The sequence below is a fragment of the Apostichopus japonicus genome, chromosome 16, assembly GCF_037975245.1.
Source record: "Apostichopus japonicus isolate 1M-3 chromosome 16, ASM3797524v1, whole genome shotgun sequence".
Taxonomy (NCBI): Eukaryota; Metazoa; Echinodermata; class Holothuroidea; order Aspidochirotida; family Stichopodidae; genus Apostichopus; species Apostichopus japonicus.
In genome coordinates this window covers 40,069,898-40,089,618 of record NC_092576.1, presented here as the reverse complement: position 1 = coordinate 40,089,618, position 19,721 = coordinate 40,069,898, and the positions used below count along the sequence as shown (strand labels likewise).

Below are 19,721 nucleotides of genomic sequence, written 5' to 3'. Positions count from 1 at the left end.
TAAGAAACGAATATTCATTCTTGTAGAAGTTAATTTACAACGACACTGTTCCTTTCCCACTATATTGGTTAAATCAACAACTTTTAACATATTATTGTTATAAACACCAAGTCTGTATTATGCACATGACGCCTATTCGCCTATTTGTAACAATGAGTTTATATGCTTGGGGTGTTTTGAAACATATTCATCTATTATTATTAATCCCATCTCACAATTAAGACACAGACAAAGCTTTTTGGAAAGATATCCAAGTCTATATTTATATCATAGAATAGTTAAAGGTCATAATTTGTCTAATCGTTTCTTTTTTACTTTCTGCAGAAACATGGATTATGGTAGATGAATACACAGTATACAAAGGTTATTGAAGACAACCTCAATCTTTGTTCTCCTGTCTCTGAAAATACTCTCGGTCTCTAGAAGACACATGAGCGTCTAATGTAGATGATGTCATCAACAGCATAACTAAGGAATTTGCAGCAACTGGCGTCATGATAGTAAATAGTTTGAGGTCAAACGAACGTCAAATTACTGTGATTACTGCAACTTGTATTATCTATTTCTAGAAATACTCTCTCTGGGATACGCAGTACAATGACTTACATGGCCAGAGGAATGACAACATATGTCGGTGCTTACCGTCAATGAGGAATCATTATGATAAACATTCGGAGCTTGACTATGCAATGTCATGTGAAATATTGTACATGGATATATACCTACGTTAGGTTATTTCATTTTTATCACTTCTTTGGTACATTTATGTAATTATTTTGCAAACTAGCTTTGCTTTATTGGAAACCTACGGTAAATATCATTGTGTATATAAAAAAAAAATGAACCATGTGTATAGTCGTATGGGTTTGGTATTGTAATAAGTATTGTTATGACATTAACTGTTGATAATTCAATTAATACTTCAAAATTAAGTGATATTAGTATTTAAATGGTCATATTGTATGTTTCGATAGGACGTGATGAGAGAGGTGGATTTCCCGAGTGGGGGCGGGTGTTTCTTAGAAGGAACGGTTAGGTCAACTATATACAATCTTAGAGCGGGGTGGTGATGGTAGCGGGATGTACTCGCAGGGTGCAAAGTAATCAAAAATGAGGAAAGTGCCTTTTGATATGACTAGGTCACTATATAAATATTATGACTATAAATAGAAGTTAGGAGGGAGGTGCGAAAGAGTTTGGGATTTTTTATGTAATGTGAATTATTAAATGAAGAAAAATATCCGACTTGGTGGAAAGGAATTGAAATATTTGTATCAACTGCACAATATCATTGGAAGGAAGAGAGGGGCTGTGGAGGAATGTATATATATAGAGTTAAGTGAATAAGTCATGTGACATCAATTAAGAGAGCCTAAAATATTTTATATATCTCAAGCTGACTTAATGAGCATGAATTCTTGTCTACTAATATTATATGGAGTATTGGAACTGTGGTTAAGAGAGAGGTTGAGGTGAAATGTAAATGTCTTAGGAACGACATACTTCATATTCGTTTCAAATTAGAAAAAGGATGATATATTATCAAGTTCAATTAGGGTTACTAACGATCAATTGAAGTTTCCCTTTATGTGATGTAATGCTGCAATGAATACCTGGTATTCACTCATACAGGGGTACACACTTAGAACTGGCGATTATTGTCGACCGTAACATTTCTGTAAAGGCACATATTAACGACTAATAATTACACGGGGCCTTCTTTCATGTACAGAATATTTTAAAAATAAAGAACTGTGTACTTCGCTTAGTGCTTATTCAATTGTAACAATGTGTTTATCACCTTTCGACTCGATTACGAAACTGTCACGCCTAACAGATGTCTGTCATCACTCACTAATAAAGTATAACTTTTCAAACGGCGACTCATTGATTAATCACGAATTAAATTACAAAACGAAGAACCACATCAAAACACTAGTCTACGAGGTATGGCCTGGTTACCGATAAAATACCGTGTATAGTTTAAGAAAGCGTCTATATTTTAGATCGTTAAAGATACCGTTTACCATTTACGATACTCATTTAAGATACCGTTTATCATTTACGATACTCGTTTAAGATACCGTGTATCGTTTAAGACCCCACTTATGACATACCGGTGTTTGTATGCATATTGCACCTGATTATATCTTTCCAGTCTTATTTCCGTCTACACACCTAGTCGCAATCTACTTTCCTCACAGTCTGTTAATCTTGTTGAATCTTCAACAAAGTCTTACCATGCTGACTCATCTTTTGCATTGTCTGCTCCAAGTCCTGAAGCTCATTGGTTCAGCATAATAAAAATGCTACCCCGGAACACTCTTTTAAAGAAAGACTGAAGGCTCATCTCTGCAAACTTTGCTTGTGATCGGAAGAAACATATTGTATTCGTTTGATGTTAAACGTCCTTAACTAATTCCCCGTTCTGGAAATGTCTACGTATGCTTCTAAAAGAGAACCAGTTTCTGCTCATTGCTGACCATTCAGATATCAACATATCTGTGCAAACTCAGTGTAGTTTAACAGTAGGTACATTTGCAAATGAATATTGTGTAATTCCTGGCAATCAGAATTCATCTTATCGGAGGATACAATGATCACAAAACAATTGTACATCAATTAAAATTTCATCCTCTATTAATATTTAATTATGTTATTCTCCACTGATGCATAAATGTTCAGAAGAATACACATCATGAGGCGAAGTAGTATTAAATGGAGTCAATGGATTCTAAACCTACAACGACCAGCCTGTCTCTCTGTAATCATGTTTATAAACATTAATTTAATAATTCCTTAACGTTAGAGAAGAATGCAGTGACATGTTTAACTGGTTCCACTCAAGTCAGGAAATACTGATGAAACAGAAACAACAAAATAAAATGGAATATTGCAAAAGTTTGAAATATATTTTACAGCTTGTTGCACCATTTTGATGCAAGACATCTTCCTCAAACCAACCTTTTCACAGATTAAAGCTTTTAGAGTGAGATTAAAATAGATAACACTTGTATAAATAATCAATGACTGTTCATACATTCCCTGGATATTACTGTTGCAAGGTTCAAACACGGTTACATCATGAGTGCGACATGGTTGCAACATACTTAAATATGGCTTTAATATGATAAGAAGTATAATCGAATGTTTTAACTATAATGGGAATCAGAACCGATTTGCCTTTCAATACTATTCCATTAGAAAATAAAGACACCAATACCTCAAGTAGTCCATTAGGGACACTCATTCCCCTATACATCTACTCCTGTCAACCACCCTACCCCAATATTCCGCCCTTCCTTCCCTCCTGTCCATCCTCCACTGCTCCATCATTCAATACTTAACCTATTCCTCATATTGAGACTATGAACGTAGTAAGTGTTTCTGCACATGGTCACACCCTACCTGGCAAAATTAAACGAAAATAAATATGTATTGTTTTTTTTTTTACTAAGGTTAATAAAGTGAAGTTTTGTCATGAATGGATGAAGCCATTCCAATGTATACTTAAGCTGTTTCTTCATCACACCCTACACATCATAAAAAAAAATGGTAGTTGATCCCATATGATACAGTAGTTACATAGAACTGATAACAAGTTTATTCAACGTGCTTATTAGCCTGGTTCTCCAGCTTACTGTACATCAGTCCAGTGCTTTGATTTCTGAAGAAAGAAACTGTTAACTTGTTCCAATTTTATTATATAATATTACACTCCATTCCATCATGCTGTAGTGAATTACCTTTTCGAATTACCTTTACATGCTCCATCATTCAATACTTAACCTATTCCTCATATTGAGACTATGAACGTAGTAAGTGTTTCTGCACATGGTCACACCCCCACCTGGCAAAATTAAACGAAAATAAAAATTTATTGACATGATTTCTTTTACTCAGGTAAAAAATTGAATTTTTGCCACGAGTGGATGAAGCCATTCCAATTGATACTTATGCTGTTTCTTCATCATACCCTAAACATGATATATAAAATGGTAGTTGATCCCCTATGATACAGTAGTTACACAGAACTGATAAAAAAATTATTCAACATGCTTATTAGCTTGGTTCTCCAGCTTACTGTAAATCAATCCAGTGCTTTGATTTCAGAAGAAATAAAACATTTAATTTGTTCCAATGTTATTACATAATAATATACTCCATTCCATCATGTCGTAGTGAATTACCTTTCCTGCATCATCAGTGAAAACTTGTCTTTCAAATGTACACGGATTCCTCTGCAAGCTTCAACCCAGCAGTTGCAATCTCTGAACATTTGAAGGAAATACAATATCTGCAAAGGATATATGCAAAAAGAAGAAATGAGATTGGAGAAGTTTAAACTGTGAGGTTGAAAGCTGAAGTTTGTATCAAACCAACAATTATAAATGTATAAACACTCAACTTTAATCAAGTCTGGAATATATCTAAACTATTATAGAGATGGGTGATGAATATTTCGTCGGTTTTTATTACGATTCAGTTGGTGAAACAAAATATGTAGCATTTTTCTGACTGGCAGTCAGCAGTGTTTGGAGATTCACAACTAAATCTTACCTGATTCACAAATGCAACCAATCACAGGAAACAAATTTGGGAAATGACTAAAATAGCAATGGTGTTTACCAGAAAACATTCTTTGCACTCACCAGTTATTAAATATGCTGGGAATAGTGGAAAGATCATTGCGATCGACAATTATCAAATCATCAGGTCAAAATGTCTAAAATAGTCTAGTAGTGTTTATTTGGCTTTTGGTTTATGACCTCTATCAAGAATTTTACAAAACGCCGATTTTAAAAAGCAGATAATTGAGTTTGGAGTGAAATAATCTCTCTTTACAAGTCCATGGATGCTAGTATTAGCCCAGAATGATTACAACTATGTGGTAATCGACTGTAGTTTGAGTAACATTGATCCTGAATGATGCATACATGTTTATAAATGGGACAAAACTCCTCAAACCTGGTTCTGATGATCACAAAGGCAAAGGATCCTCTTTGTTTTTCCTCATCTAGAACCGAATCCTCCTGACCATCTCCTTGTTATTACTTCATTTCTTCGTATTCTAATGTTCTCCTCTTCTGGAATGATTTCTCTATACACCTTCTCTTGACAGAGAGCTTTTAAGAAAGAAAACAAAATATGTATACTTTCAAAACGACCGTCCGAGATTCCCAATTTACACTTAACAAACAAACATGGTTCTTAAACGTTTGGTAGAGGTCAACGTAAATGCATGTACTTTCCACTGTTTATCCCTAATTTGGTCCAAGGTTGCCAACTGTCGACCCATCGCAGAAATCTTAATGAAAGGACAAGATGGCGGATCCATAATTCTTAATGGTGTCTGGTTCTCCACCGGAAATACCCCCATAAAGATAATATTTCACGGGAAATGCCAGAACTGACGAACACCATTCCTAAACTGTATACAGAGATGCGAATTTTATGTAAGCTGCTTATCAGAAGCATTCGCCGAATCGCCCTGGTCTCTGAAGAATGGAAAGTGTTCAAGCAGTCAGGTTTAGAAACTTAAAGTGTGAATCTAGCAATGCCCTGTAGCAGAAGTAAAAAGTAAACAGTGGAACTTCAGGGACAAAGGAGAGCACGCTCTTCAGCAGCGGGATCCAATGTCTCAAGGAAAACCAGTAGTGACTTGGATCGTGCTTGCTTTGCTTGATGTAACTTCCAACGGCCATTGAGTTTTGATCACTTTCCAGTCGAACACGATTCCATATGCTGTACAGACTAGCTGGTGAAGTGACCAAGAGTAACAGTTTGTCAAGTTAATATTAATCGTAGATACAAGGAAGTTGATGTTCGGTCGAAAACATCTCCGGAAGAGTGAATTGCAAGTTTCGTTTGATATTGAACACCCCGTTCCACTGAGATGGCCCCGTGACAGAGCATCTGCGATGTTGGTTCCTTTGACCGTTATATGAGTCACATGGAAACGTATATTGTTCTGATGAATTCAAGGAATAAGGTCCTAAGTCAGTTGATTTCGTTCTCCCTTGTCTGTAAGTGTTAGTGAAAACCGTTACTCAGCGATGAGTACGAAATAAACGCACGTTACGGGTTTCTTGAACAGGGTAGAAAGGATTGAGTGTAACTATCTTCCTCAGACTGGATTCGCTTGTAATAGTGCAATTGGTGTTTTGAATTCAAAGTCTGAAAATAGCCAAGACCTTGACAAGATTTAATTTATTTTGACAAATTTGGCGGATTGATGTGAGTAACTGATGGATCCTGTCTGGTGAAGGCAGGCCTTAAAGGAGAAATAAACCCTAGCTATTTTTGCGTCCATTCTTCCGTTTTGACAGATGGTCTTTCTGGTAAAAGCAATAGAAAAGCATAAAAATCCCTTCTTTGAGATGAAAAAAAAACGATTTGATCGAGTTCATGTGTCGCGCCATTTTGTTGAATTGAGCCAGTTCCCGGATGTACCGTGACAAAAGCGAGCCACTCGGCGTATTTCAAGAAAAATTGTTGCCAATCCATAAAATAATTATAATTGTACTTTCAACAATAGCGATGAATAAAATATCAATCAAAAAATATCTTTTGTCTTTATTGGTCTGTTAAAATTGCTTAAAAAGTGTGTAAAATTATCATTGTAACGAATATCAGTGGAAATATAAACTTTGGGATCTTTTCAACGATTTGATATAACTATGTTTAGACTGCTTTGACCGCATATTCAGTCCTAGCGATAGCGTTACTTACATCCACCATTGCACTCCAAAAGTGAAATCATTTACTGTCGAGCAAATATCTCGAAAAAAAGAAAATGGAAGCCATTGGATTGGATCCGTATCTTTTCAAACCAGAATATTCAGAGGAAGAGCTGAGACATCGAGAGGAGGAGTTGTGCAAACAATCACAGTCCGCGACTGTTGGTGACGTTGGCTCGAATTCCGTTGCTGATACGAGTACCAGTTCCGCGAGCCACTGCGAAGAATGGTGTCTGTTTGCGCTCTGTTTGCCATTGGAAAGCGAGAAGGAGAGGGTATGCTGTAATAGATTGTTCGCGGAAAAAGCTTTGTTGAACGCAGTAGCATGTCTGACCAACATACATGAATTCGGTTAACACAACCAAAGGCTTGGCATTCAGGCATTTTAACCTGCAAAATAAACTAAGCGAAATGCTCGAACATAGTGCGAATAGACTATAACTCGTATGCAAAGCTTCATTGTTTTGAAGTTACGAAATGGCCTGCCTACGTCACCTTTGAAGCGCCCTCAATTCTCAAAATACAAAATGGCCGTTGTCCATCTTTGATCAGGTTTCTGCCACCCTGTTGAGACCCATAGTGATGTGGCATCCTACTTGGTAGGGGAACTTGATAAAAATCTTGCATGGAACTTTTCTTGGTGGTGACGAATATGTCTTGGTTTTTTGGTAAGTATGTGAAGATATTCGTTTAAGAGAAACACCGTCGAGGCCTGCATGCCCTGTTTTAGGAATGCGACGGTCATTGGTAATGTCTTCATGCCATATCTTTTCGGTTTCACGAAAATCTTGTTGGGTGGTTTGAAATTGAATCATAACTTGTCTTTCTTGTGTAACCTTGTCGACATCCAGGAAACTTGAGTCCCTTCTCCCCCGTGTTCCTAACTACAGCGTTCTTGTTCAGTAGTTTCTGTAGTTCTTGAGTTCCAGTAAGTTTGGGTTCGGTGTACTTGTTTGATCTTCTTTCCCAAACCTCCGGGCCGTGAGATGAGCTCTACACAATCACACGAGACCAAGTTCAGAACCCACAGATCCTGACGGAAAACTCTTCAGTTCGTTGGAAATGTTGCTGTTCTCTACCTACCGTCAGATGGGTCACGGTATTATGAGCACCGTTAGGCTTTGTTTTCGAAGGAATATTTGATTGGCTGGACCCAATTTTCTAGTTCTGTCCTGCTGTTGGTTAACATTCCTGGAGGAGCCTCATGAATGCCCCTGGTTGACCAGTGTTTTCCATGAGCACGTCTGCGCAGAGTTTCTAGGTGAACAAACACAAGGCTAGTTATTAAAGCTGCCACCGTTCTTAGGATGCTTGTACGATGATAATGTGGATATGGAGGTTGTGTATAATACTATAGACGTCTAAACTGAGCCTAATTCTGGTTTTCCAACTTTGAACAACTTTAGGTAGTCACCGCATCTCTTTCGATGAGTTCCTCTGGAACAAACGGCGAAAACTGGCCCCGAATAAGTCTTCCACCACGATGGGCGGATTTGCTTTTCTGTGAACCACTTATAACTTCTAGCCTTCTTTAAGCCATGTACAGGGACGTTTTCATTTTCTCGAAAAAGTAGTCTACCTTTTGGAACCAAAGGCCTCAGTACATCATCGGCCTTCCTGTCAGATTTCAGATTGTCCTCCTCTGGTAGTAGCTGATGGTGACTAAGCAGTATTTCTGTCGACATAATGTAGGTAGACACACACTTTATCCTGGATCCTAAAGCTTAATTTAAGTCACATATAACCTCTGCGATTTATGTCCGCAAATGATTGTTAAATTGCGGAATGATCAATTTGTGCGCACGACGGGAAAAGTTAACTATGGAAGAAAAGGATGGAGGCTTACAAAGCTGTTTGCATTAGTGCCCATCGAATAGTAGCATTTCCCATGTTTATAGTTAAAAGACGATCGTTTACTTTGTTCTGGAGTGCTTCCAGTTTCTCGTAACAGACGGTACACACAGGCATGGTGGAAGCAGACTAATTTTGTTTAATCGTTGTCTGTCCGAAAGTAACACAACTTTGTCGGCCCTTCGATTCCCCATTCGGTATTCATACACAAACTAACCTGAAATCTTGTATAGCCTTTGCCGCTTTTTTTCCGGAGGTTAAGTTGTACCTTTGGATGCAAACAAAATTAATTTTTAAACAGTACTTGATGTTTGTGAAATTAGACGAACTAAGTTTAAGTAAAGATGCTACATAACATTGCGTCGAAAACTAAATTTGGAAATATTAACGTCACGACCTGTAGAGGTTTTAGTGGCGCTTTGCAAGAATGTAACCAAATATCGTTAGCTTGGTTTAAAGGGGAACAGCCCGAAAATGCTCTGCTCCTTTAGTCCTCCTATACCATCTTCTAAAAAATTATCGTACTTTTGTATATTTTTTTTAATTGTGGAAATAATCTCAAACTCAAACGTAATTGAGTTCACATGTATGGGAGGAATGATGTACATCTCTAGATTACCAGCCCAGAGCTCTACCAATATAGATCACTGGCTAGAATTATGTTCTAGCTATTGATTCATTTAGTCTCTATCATTAATTTTGATTCCCAAATCAGTTTTCCGTTGTTTATTTAATTGTATAATTTGTACAGATGAATGAAGAATGGATGTGAAATCGCAGCAGGATATCCCGATTTATTTACAGTTACGATAGACCTCTAGCATCTACCGCTATAACATATGTATGCTTGTCCTGGACCCTTGGACCCTCGCAGGGACATGACTGCATAGCTTAGGTTTATTGTGTATAATAAACGTTCGGCTGGGCCAATGGCAATTTCTTGGAACGACGAAATCCAAGTCTTTCGAAGGAGTTTTACCCGATTTCTGCGAGATTAAAGAAACATAGATTTATACCAAAGTGATAAGACAACGTAACAAGCTAATTTCATGATAATCACAGATACTAACCTTATTTCCATACTTACATTTCACTAACTCATTCTATACCACTGTACAGGGCCCGCTACGTCTTCAATTCTCGCTTTTCATCCTCCAATTCATATATCCATGTTCACAAGACACTGCAGGTTTTCTTTTGTTTAGTTATATCTTAGTAGTCAGGATTTTCTTTTAGGAATTGGAAGGTATGTCAAGGTAAGGAAATAATTTCAAAGTGTCCTTGCTGCCTATTTAAGAGACTGTACTTTTACTTTATCAAGACATTGTAACTTTACTATATCCCTCTTGTCACGTTAAAATAATACTTATATAGCGCGTTCATCAGCAACGCTGCTCGAAGCGCTTTAGGCTAAAATGTGTCTTTACCTGTATGGTTATATTTAAATAACTTGGAAACATTTGCAACTTGATCATCATCACAATTACGTTTCAATTTCAGGCCATCCAATATATCATAACAAAAATAAAATCCAGCTTAGAGCCTAATAATTATATTGACTGAATGACTCATCACTTATTTAATTTAAATAGCACAAGTTTGATGAATTGACCTCATGTCTGGAAATTACACCTCAACTAATGGGTTTTACGGATGGCCTATTGTTTATCTAGCCAGCGAGTGTCTGTGAAAGGTGCATTTCTTGGAAACAACAAAATCATGAAGTCACGTAATCTTTCATGACATGAAGATATCTACGGTCATATGTTATTATATATGAGTCTTACTCATTTTATAATGATCAATTGAATAACCAAGTTATAAAAGCCATGGCTAAAAACTACTGTGATATGATATCGAATTATACATTAACTAGACATTAATTTAAAATTCATTACTGTTTGGTAAGTGGCAGCATTCCTTATGTTTTTTTTTTTAATCCTTTGTGAAGATTTACTAATTAGCATTGTACAACGAACAGTGCCCTATATCATATCGGATTCAACAAATAAGTATCAAAGAGGGGATAAAATATTTCATAAAATGTATAGCAAATGAGACTCGTTTTTGACAAACCGAAAGGCAAAGATAATACTGTATAATTGCAGCACAGAAAGTAGTATGGCACGCGAATCTGTTATTACATTTTCTTCAGCTTTCATTATTGCAGTGTTTGGATTATATGAACAGGTTTTAAAGAGAAAAAAAAGTTAAACAAAGCTTTGAAAGGAATTCTTGAGGATATTAAAGAGTGAACGAAAGTAAATGTATGCGTTTTATTTTGATGTTAAACTTAAAAATTCAGAAAGGTACTTTATTATACGCTGAATTCAATAAGCAATATACTTCCTTATTCTAAATCAAAAGTGTAAGTAGTTAAAGGGTGAAAACAGGAAATATAAAGGACTTAATTGTTACGTCGTTTCTTCTTTCGTTTTGAAAGCATGGACAATAAAGTTGGTTTCATGTAAACGGTAAATCTGTGTTTGTAAATGGCTGTAGGTAATGCAAAATAAATGTGAAATTCTGACTATTCCCTAAGAGGTTTACTATCTTTGTCGAAACAAGGTTTACCTGAAATCCTATAGCTACTTGCATTAAGGTGTTGTCACGACGCAGTGTTAAGCCTACTGATTCCAGGAATACTGCGAGTAAGAGAAATACAGTTGAGAATAGTAGACAAGTAGTATCGTTAACGAAGACCTTAGTAACACGAGATCGGTAATCAGTCGTAGCATGTATATATCCATTGCGTGAATAAAGCTATGTTATAATAAATGGGAAACTGATAACGATCTTCTGAAAGTCATTTCCTTGTACATTCATTACTATATTAAACTAGCACACAGCATATGCGAATTATAATATACACACTAAAAGTAAGAGATGAATAACATATATATGGTAATGTAGTTGCATGATTACAGCCTACATTATGATAATTCTAGATACATACGTATTACAAAGGTAAATGAACAAGAAATACTGATTATAGAAACACTGATTAACCCGGCATTAAAGACGATAGCTCTGAAATGTAACATCATCTAGTAGTAGGTGCATTAGCCTGTTTTCAAAGAGGATATACGTGTTAAATCCTAATAACTTTTTTCGTTCAAGTTGTGAAATACGCTATATGTGTACTCCGTTACTAGAAGAAAAAAAATACCTGTATTACTTTTGTAACGATACCTAACAAAAAATATATATACTCTACCACCATATAAAGAGCTGTTAATATATGATAATGTTGTCTCAAATTAACTTCTATTCTAACCGAAATTGTCAATACACGCAACAAGGTCACATCACAGAAAAAAAAAACTGTTCTATCATGACTTTTGTTGAAATAAGAACAAATTGAGATTCAACAACAACTTCTATAGCTTTAAGGTTTTTTTGCGTAAAATATCACCAAAAGAGTGGTAAGCGATAACCGTTCTCATATACCTATGTATATTACAAAATTTAGACAGTTTGTGTTGTACAGAATACGTCTTGCCATTGAAGTATGTGCCATGATAAAAAGCAAGAAAAACCTTTATTTGGGTAGGAAAAATATCCTTTGTGTTTTCATGTATTATAGTTTTTATGCGGGTAGAATATTTGCATCCAATAGGGAACTGGTACACGATGATGCATCAACAGTATGGTAATATGATAAAGGAATAATCCAAAATGGTGTACTTAAAATTAAACGTAATGACAGGATGCACTTAGAATAGCCAAGACACACAATAATGTGCACTTCTTAAGTTAAAAGTGGGATTATTCACGCGGAATTAACTTGAAAATAAAGTAGTTAGAACGAATGTACGCATAAACAATTAAAAAGTTTCCTAGAAGTGCCAAATGTTTTTCGAAATCCTTTGAAATTCACACAATTATTCCTACATCAAAATTCGTTAAAGATCTCATAGAAGTAACTACATACGAATACGATTCAATGCACCGTCGTCGATTCACATAATGTAAATGTCTTAGTTTACTGTTTACGAAATGTCTGAAATAAGATAGAGAACGAAATCCCGATCTACGTGGAGTTTGGGTAAATTAACTGCTATCCAATTCTCTCAATTGATCTTCCTTTCAACAAGCCACCGATTTGTATTATAATGTGGCTTAAAGATACAAAACTTAATATAGGACGTCCGTAGTTACAAAAGAAACCGGTCTCAATTTTGCTAAATGTGTCATCGGAAATGGGCTTTTCAGATTGAAACGTATAAATACTCGTTATTAATATTATTATCTTACCATAAGTTGAGTAGCTCACTTCCAACCGTTGTTCTAAGTAGTAGCTTAAACCGCTACAATAACACGTTAGATTTCCTGTTTCTTCAGCTGTTAGCAGTGCAAACACTATCCTTGTGTCAAAAAAGGTGCCGTTTAAAATTGCATTGGTTGTAGTGTTGCTATCTGATGGTGATATTTCTTCATTATCCACCGTGATAGAAAGATTAACTACAGGTCTGCTACCAGTAGCGGAACATGATACAGGTATGGTTTTATTGTGAGGTATGTAAAGCGTATCTCCATTATCATGGTATGAATGCCCGTCTACGGTCATAGATAAAGTCGGTGGAACTGATGGTGACAAAAAACAATTTTAAAAGAAAGATTATATTTAAAGGAAATACAAGTAGATATTATAATGTTTCGTCTTTACGAATGCTTGAGGATTTAAACTTATGCATTTTCGCCGTTCGACGATATATTATATCTGTGTGATCGTATGATGAATAAACCTATTATTTTAAGTGTACACCATTTAACGTGTACAAATCGCTACTTAAACCAACAACCCTAACCGATATCATCCTTTCGGCCTCAAAACGAAAAAAAGAGAGAAAACAAATGAATTGGATGTGACATATGTGGTGGCTTACTGACATACGTGACAACACAAACTATTACAAACCTTCCACGTCTAGGAAATACGTTAGCAAAGTCTCCCGGTTCTTGGTGCATTCGTACTTTCCAATATTCAGCAACGAGATCGGCTGGATGTATAATGACTTGTTGTGAAGTAAGTGCAAACTCTCGCTCAATGGATTACGCACTAGTAGACCTTCGAAAGTGAGAAATTTGTCTTGAAATTTCCAACCAATTTTGTGGTCTGTCTCATTGTGACAAACATTAAGCAAAACAGATCCATTAACCGCTTTTCGGTAATTAAAAACACCAGCTGAATTTACAGAATAGGCCATGTTAAGGATAAGGAATACTTGAAAATATACGTAGATAGATGCTTCCATGTTACTTTTTTGTAATATTGTGTGATCCAAACATCATTGTTCTGGCATGGAATATAACAATCAGTAAAATTCTAACGACGCCTCGTTCTATTAACGTGTACAGTCACGTGTACTCACTAAGCTACGGATGTCGATTACTTCTCTTATAGAAATGATCTGAAACAAGATTAGACTTGTACGGATACTTGTTTATGACGTAACTTAACATTTTTTTACTATTTTTCCCATTTCAAAGATGATGCTGATTCGGTTCCGTCTAGAAAAATACTTTTAAAAAACGAGCAGTGCCTTTGTTTGAATATAGATATACATTAAATTTAATATGAGAGGATAAACATATTCAAATTTCCCCTGACTGATTTAGGTCAGGAGCTGAACATCTTTGGAAGAGCCAGATGCGAATGACGGATGCTATACACTAAGGAGGGTGATTGCCGTGTGGTCCTTGGAGCTGATGTTTATGTAGAAACCTTGCTTCCCCTTTCACCAAAAGGAAACTTAAGTTTAATTCTGTGTGATATTTAGGTCCGTTTGAATAGCTCTTAAGGCATCATTGGGCTAATAAGCAATAATAAACTCAAAAATTCCCTGACTGATTTAGAAGTGACCTGCATCCATATGGGTAGGCCATGTGTGAATTAATTCTTATATAAAGGAGGGGCCCTGCTGTGGGGTCATTGAGGCCGGCCCGATCTGAAGATCATCAGACAGACAAAAATGTAAACTTTGAAGATAAATGATAAATTCCTTAGACATGTCTAAAATATAATTTAGGTCTGTATAAAGTAGGTCTAAACGGAAGGTTAGGTGTAATAAATAAGAAAACCAACATTTTCTCTGACTGATTAAGTCAGGGCGTGAATCTCTATGGGGCTAGCAGAGGCAAATGGGGTCCTACCCTTGAAATCCTTTAACAATTTACAAGTCAAATTGTGCATTCTGAGGCAAACCTAGAATATTTGTTTGATTTTGAAATAAGTGGAAGGGGTATGGGTGGGGGTACAACACAAATACTTTGGATTATTTTATTGCATTGACAGACATAGAAAGTGTTGGTAGTGGATTGTAATGAACATCATGAGATAAGAGACTTGCTGCAAGTAAGCTGTATAATTAAACGCGTAGTGTAATGTTTACAAAACGGTTTTACTTTATGTATTCATTTAATTTGATGTGTTGATAATCGAAGTTAGAGTAAGCAATTAATGGTTTAAATTTGATAGTCCCGAAGTATAATTGGATCAAAAGATTAACATCCTTTTCATTTGATTATGATAGTTACTTTATACCACACAATAGTTCACAGTGTTAAATTTAGCATTTAATGGGAGTTGTCACTTTTTTTCCTCCGTTTTCCTTGTTTAGTTTTGTAAGCTTACTTTTGCAATGTATGATAGGGAGCCGATAGAAAACTGCTTCCTGCTAGCATATGAGACCACTTTTCTTATTAAAAAGTGTAATTAAAACGAAAACATAATGTCACTCATCCTAGGTTGTTTATTTCCAATCGTCTTTTCAACAACAGAAAAAGAATATAGAAGAGTGATAAAAACTCATATGGGTAAACATGACTCCTGAGTTATTAAGCCGTAATAATGAGGTACAGTTTGCGACATAAGTTTAAAAATAAAATAACATAACTGGCAGATAGAAAACTGCCATATTTATATATCTTTCCTTCTGCCCCTTTGGTATCAGAAACGTCTTGCTTCATATGATAATGTTTGCGCTGCTAACCTTTACGGCAAATTTCACAACAGTTACGTTAAGCAGCTGATCTAGTCTAGATTAAGACCGTCTGATGATATTACACCACAATTATTTGCTCCCATTGACATACAATCTAAACTAGTCACTTTCCAAGGCCGATAGCGCATAGATAGTTTTCAACTGACGTATCCTACCCAATATATGATAGCGGGTGGCTAAAGCTATGACGACACATTCAACATGTGTCATCATGACTGTTTAGAAATTGAGCTAGAAAACCCCAAAGTTTATTATAGTGCTCCCAAACCCATCCGCTAGCTATCGCTGCGAAATCTTTTTGTTTCACCCAAGATTTTCTAAAATACTTTACATCACCTTAAATCCTCTAGATTTTTAGACCGTAAGTAGTTGATCTTTTTGTCTTTTTAATATCCAAGCATAAAAAAGAATAGTGATGACCCAGAAAATGATAACAAAGTCAATACAGTGGTCCACTTTAGGGCAACTTTCCGACAACGGTTAAGTTCTGAGGCGGACGTGCACTACTCTTGTTGTGGTGTGATACATATAATACGTCCGACTCCATCGATAAACTGTTTGATGGCGCCCTTCATTTTTATTCCGTAGACCCTGCATGCTCATTATAAACAATCTAGATGATATGAAAAGTGCATGTGGCGTTTTGCATAGTCTCCAAGCCCAACAATGATTATTTATTATAGCTTACTCTGTCCTCTGGTATAATTAAGGGCATCTCCAACAACATAAACCACTATTGGTTCCTCCTAAAAAGTTTACAAGCAAGCTCCACGGAAGTTGGGTACATTATAGCGTAAGCAAAATGTAACTTTGCATAAGAAAATATCGAGAATACTCTGACGTTCGTACTCCATTAATAACGGTGTGTTTTGCGCTGATTTTTTTTTAACTTTTTTTTCGAATAATTGTTATCTTACTATTTACTATTGAGAAGAATGGAAGCAAACACCCATTAAATATCAAAGTTACTGAGTAAAAATTTGTCATAAGAATTTACTCAAACAGCATGTAATGTCATAGGGAAAACAATTGTGTATGTGTGTTTTTTAACATAAGCAGGCTAAACATTGTTAGGAAAATGACTGTTTACATATCAAGACACTTTGAACAGAAATTTTGTATCTGAATTTGTCCAGAAACTTGAAAAGCTAGAAATTAAAATTGGAGAAGAGTTGTTAGATGAACTCATCAAGCAGAGTGGGATAACTGTTTGAGTATAGGTTCGGACCTGATTGTTAATTGTTAGGGCAATTTAACCTGCCCATTTGATATCTCAAATACTAAACAAAAAATGTCAAAGCGCAGCTAGGAAATCATCATTGTGGTTGACGGAGACTTTGAAGTCAACAATAACAATAACTCTCACCTGTATAATCTTAGTTGATAACTCAAATAATTGCTTTAATCCTGAAACTGTGGTTATCTTTGGTTGGAAAACAAGAGGAATCAATGGTTTAAAAAAGGGAACAAACATGTTTAACACAGTATGAATGGTGGTAAAATGAATATGAACTATATTAGCATGAATAAAATAAATTGTGTTTTATTATAAAGACAGAATATTAAAAGAGATGATTTGCATGTAATTTACAATATGCATTAGACATTTCAATATAGTAAAAAACTGATAAGAACCTTAAAATGCACATTTGCACACGTTTTCATTCTCCCAGTGTAGGACAAGTAGAGTTGAAAACCCTTGTTGATAGTCTCTAAAAAGCGGGTATGGATGTCATCTTAGACTTAGCCACCATTGTAATAACAGTTTGAAATAAGGTAAAGAGTAAAGTCCCCCCTCCCCCAACCCAATCCTCATTTATTTGTAAATGACACATAATATTTAGCTAGACCATTCCTGTTAAGTGTCAACTTTTCCGAACATAAAACTTTGCATTTATGATACAAGTGACGAAACTTCAGGCTCTCACAGTAGCATAAGCCCATCGAAAACCCATTGACTAACATACTAAATATCAAAAGTAATGTAGTATATAAGTCTAGAAAGAAGTCCTTATTAGGTTTATGCTATCCATCACCGGATATCTGACAAGTTGACAATTCATGACATTATCAATTTAATGTTTCATGATCTTGAAGATTTTTTGACTACAAGAGCATAAAGTTTTCATCACCTCCAGATCCTGATTGACAACATATAAAAAAGATCTTCTCCTACTGCTTTTGGAACTTTCCACGAAGTACAACATTCGAGCAAATTGATAGAAACTCTAATAAAGGTATGTTACCTTTAAGGTCTGCTGTATAGACCCTAACTATAGCATGTTATCATGAAAAGGTTTCTTGAGATTACGTTATCGACCTTCCATGGTCCTAAAATGACCCCTTCTTACCAATTAGTCTGCGACGCCTGCAACATATTCATTCGTTGTCTGAGGGTCTTAGTGTAAACGAAGTATGCTTAACTACACTGTAAACGTGCATATTTCCACACAGTGTGTACACAAATGGTGCAGGCTAATTGTAGAGCCTGAGGTCGATGTGCGACCGTGGTAGGTCGAATACGTAATCACAACACTTTCCTAGCTATAGCGTGCTATAATTGGAAAGCTGATCTGTAAGATGACGCCACGAAAATAACAGTACAGAAGCAGTCCGCCATTTGATTCTGTGAATAAGTGGAGTGTTTTTATTTTGAGAGACTTCAATATGCACAGTACACAATGTAAAATACACATATGCTGGACGAATTTGCGTACATGTATAATTTTTCAGGGTGTTTTATCCTTAGGAATTTCACTGTAAATCAATATTGTTTCTAATATTCCTTATTATATATATATATATATATATATATATATATATATATATATATATATATATATACATATATATATATATACATATTTATATATATATATGTGTGTGTGTGTGCGTGTGTGTGCGTGTGTGTGTTTATATTAATATTTAAGCTGTGTCCCTTTTATTCTTCATATTAATATGTTAAGGGTTATGTCATTTTGTTAGGAGCGCTATATAAATCTGGTAAGATTATAATAATAATAATAATTATGATTATTATTATATGGGATACACTGTGTAATCAGTAACTATGTCTAAGTCTGCAACAAGACTTCCAGTAACCAACTTTGATAAGCTGGACCAATTTAGGTGCACGTATGATTCTTCCAGATTTAATTAGTATCCCTGATCACAGTGAATTTGGTCTCGATTGTCCTACCTACAATAATATTATCCAGAGGAGAGTCATTGGAACGGCCGGCTTTTTCGTCTCTGGCTATGTAAAGTGATGAAAACCACTTTTGTTTAGCTCAGCTGATTTTTCCCAAACTGATCTTCAGGATACTCTACTTTATTCCTGAACTGTTTGGATATTGCAACTGTGTAGCTGTTAAGAATAAAAGAAGGTCATTGAAGGTGCTCTTAACCAAAATTGGTCCAGAGCGTCATTGTAACATGTTGTACGATAATATAAAAGGAAGCCTACTGAAAATATAGATACACCGTTCGCGTCAAGATCATATCCAGTCCAGTTAAATTTTGTGTATAGGTTTCTACATTGTTTTTCAACGACAGTTACATGGGAAGAGAGGTAGATAGGAGGAGCGAGCACATTTCATGATTAACCATTCAAGTTTGTTGCTCGGCAAAGAACAACAACGACAAATTATCTTAATCTCCATTGGTGGCAAGTACTGGTTTATGTAGTAACTACAGTAGATTTGAATTTGAATCTGGAAGCCGGCAAAAATCCCACTAGAGGACATAAATGCCAACCGAGCGTTACTTTACAAAGTATAAGTATAATTTATTACTTTTCAAAACAAGAGTTATTAAGCTTGTCTTTGAAACAGTCTAGACTAGGTGCATGCACATTGTCTGATGGCAAAGCATTAAAATCGTTTAAAGTGCGAGGGGAGAAGGTATATTTCTATAAATATTTTCTATATTATATATTATGTTATTACTATGTTTATCCCAGTGTGTTATCAATTTCAACACCATGGTAGGGGTGAGAGTCAACAACTTGTAGTGGTTGGTTGCACATGGTGTATGGTGCTTTGTAACATGTTAAGATTAAATTTAGAGGATGTAGCATTTAGAAGGGTCAAACTTAATTTGCTATTTATTGTGCCATTGTTTC

At 35.6% G+C, this 19,721-nt stretch overlaps 2 protein-coding genes and 1 long non-coding RNA gene across 5 annotated transcripts in view; 1 reads left to right on the top strand and 2 right to left on the bottom strand.

Moving 5' to 3' along the window:
- Window positions 1-1,789, top strand: part of LOC139982928 (uncharacterized) — a 44,606-nt gene extending 42,817 nt beyond the window's left edge. Inside the window, exon 17 of the mRNA XM_071996133.1 lies at window positions 325-1,789. Coding sequence (XP_071852234.1) covers window positions 325-342 — 18 coding nt within the window. The 3' untranslated portion in view covers window positions 343-1,789. The remainder of the gene's footprint in view (window positions 1-324) is intronic.
- The window catches only part of LOC139982934 (uncharacterized), a 149,378-nt gene that overhangs the window by 6,254 nt on the left and 123,403 nt on the right, over window positions 1-19,721 (bottom strand). The window lies entirely within an intron of this gene.
- On the bottom strand, window positions 2,623-14,010 carry LOC139982930 (uncharacterized). 3 transcript variants are annotated; one of them, XM_071996138.1, is made up of 8 exons: window positions 13,513-14,006; window positions 12,849-13,178; window positions 11,166-11,236; window positions 9,487-9,577; window positions 8,320-8,415; window positions 4,969-5,126; window positions 4,191-4,297; window positions 2,623-3,850 (listed from the first exon to the last, which is right to left on the bottom strand). In XM_071996138.1, the coding sequence occupies exons 1-6, from the start codon at window positions 13,847-13,849 to the stop codon at window positions 5,014-5,016; spliced, it is 1,038 nt and encodes a 345-aa protein (XP_071852239.1). In that variant the 5' UTR covers window positions 13,850-14,006; the 3' UTR covers window positions 2,623-3,850; window positions 4,191-4,297; window positions 4,969-5,013. The 3 variants fall into 3 exon arrangements, with proteins under 3 accessions (XP_071852239.1, XP_071852240.1, XP_071852238.1); XM_071996139.1 differs by lacking the exons at window positions 2,623-3,850; window positions 8,320-8,415 and having other exon boundaries at window positions 3,869-4,297; window positions 8,809-9,577; window positions 13,513-14,000; XM_071996137.1 differs by lacking the exons at window positions 2,623-3,850; window positions 4,191-4,297 and having other exon boundaries at window positions 4,996-8,415; window positions 13,513-14,010.

Bases quoted from the DNA above. Each gene is read 5' to 3' on its own strand.
- LOC139982930 (XM_071996137.1), bottom strand. From the start codon at position 13,849: ATGGAAGCATCTATCTACGTATATTTTCAAGTATTCCTTATCCTTAAC. The intron at 9,578-11,165 runs GTAAACCTTGTT...TTAATCTCGCAG, and splicing joins AAGTAGCTATAGGATTTCAG to AAATCGGGTAAAACTCCTTC. The intron at 8,416-9,486 runs CTAAGCTATGCA...TTATGTCGACAG, and splicing joins GTTTATTATACACAATAAAC to AAATACTGCTTAGTCACCAT.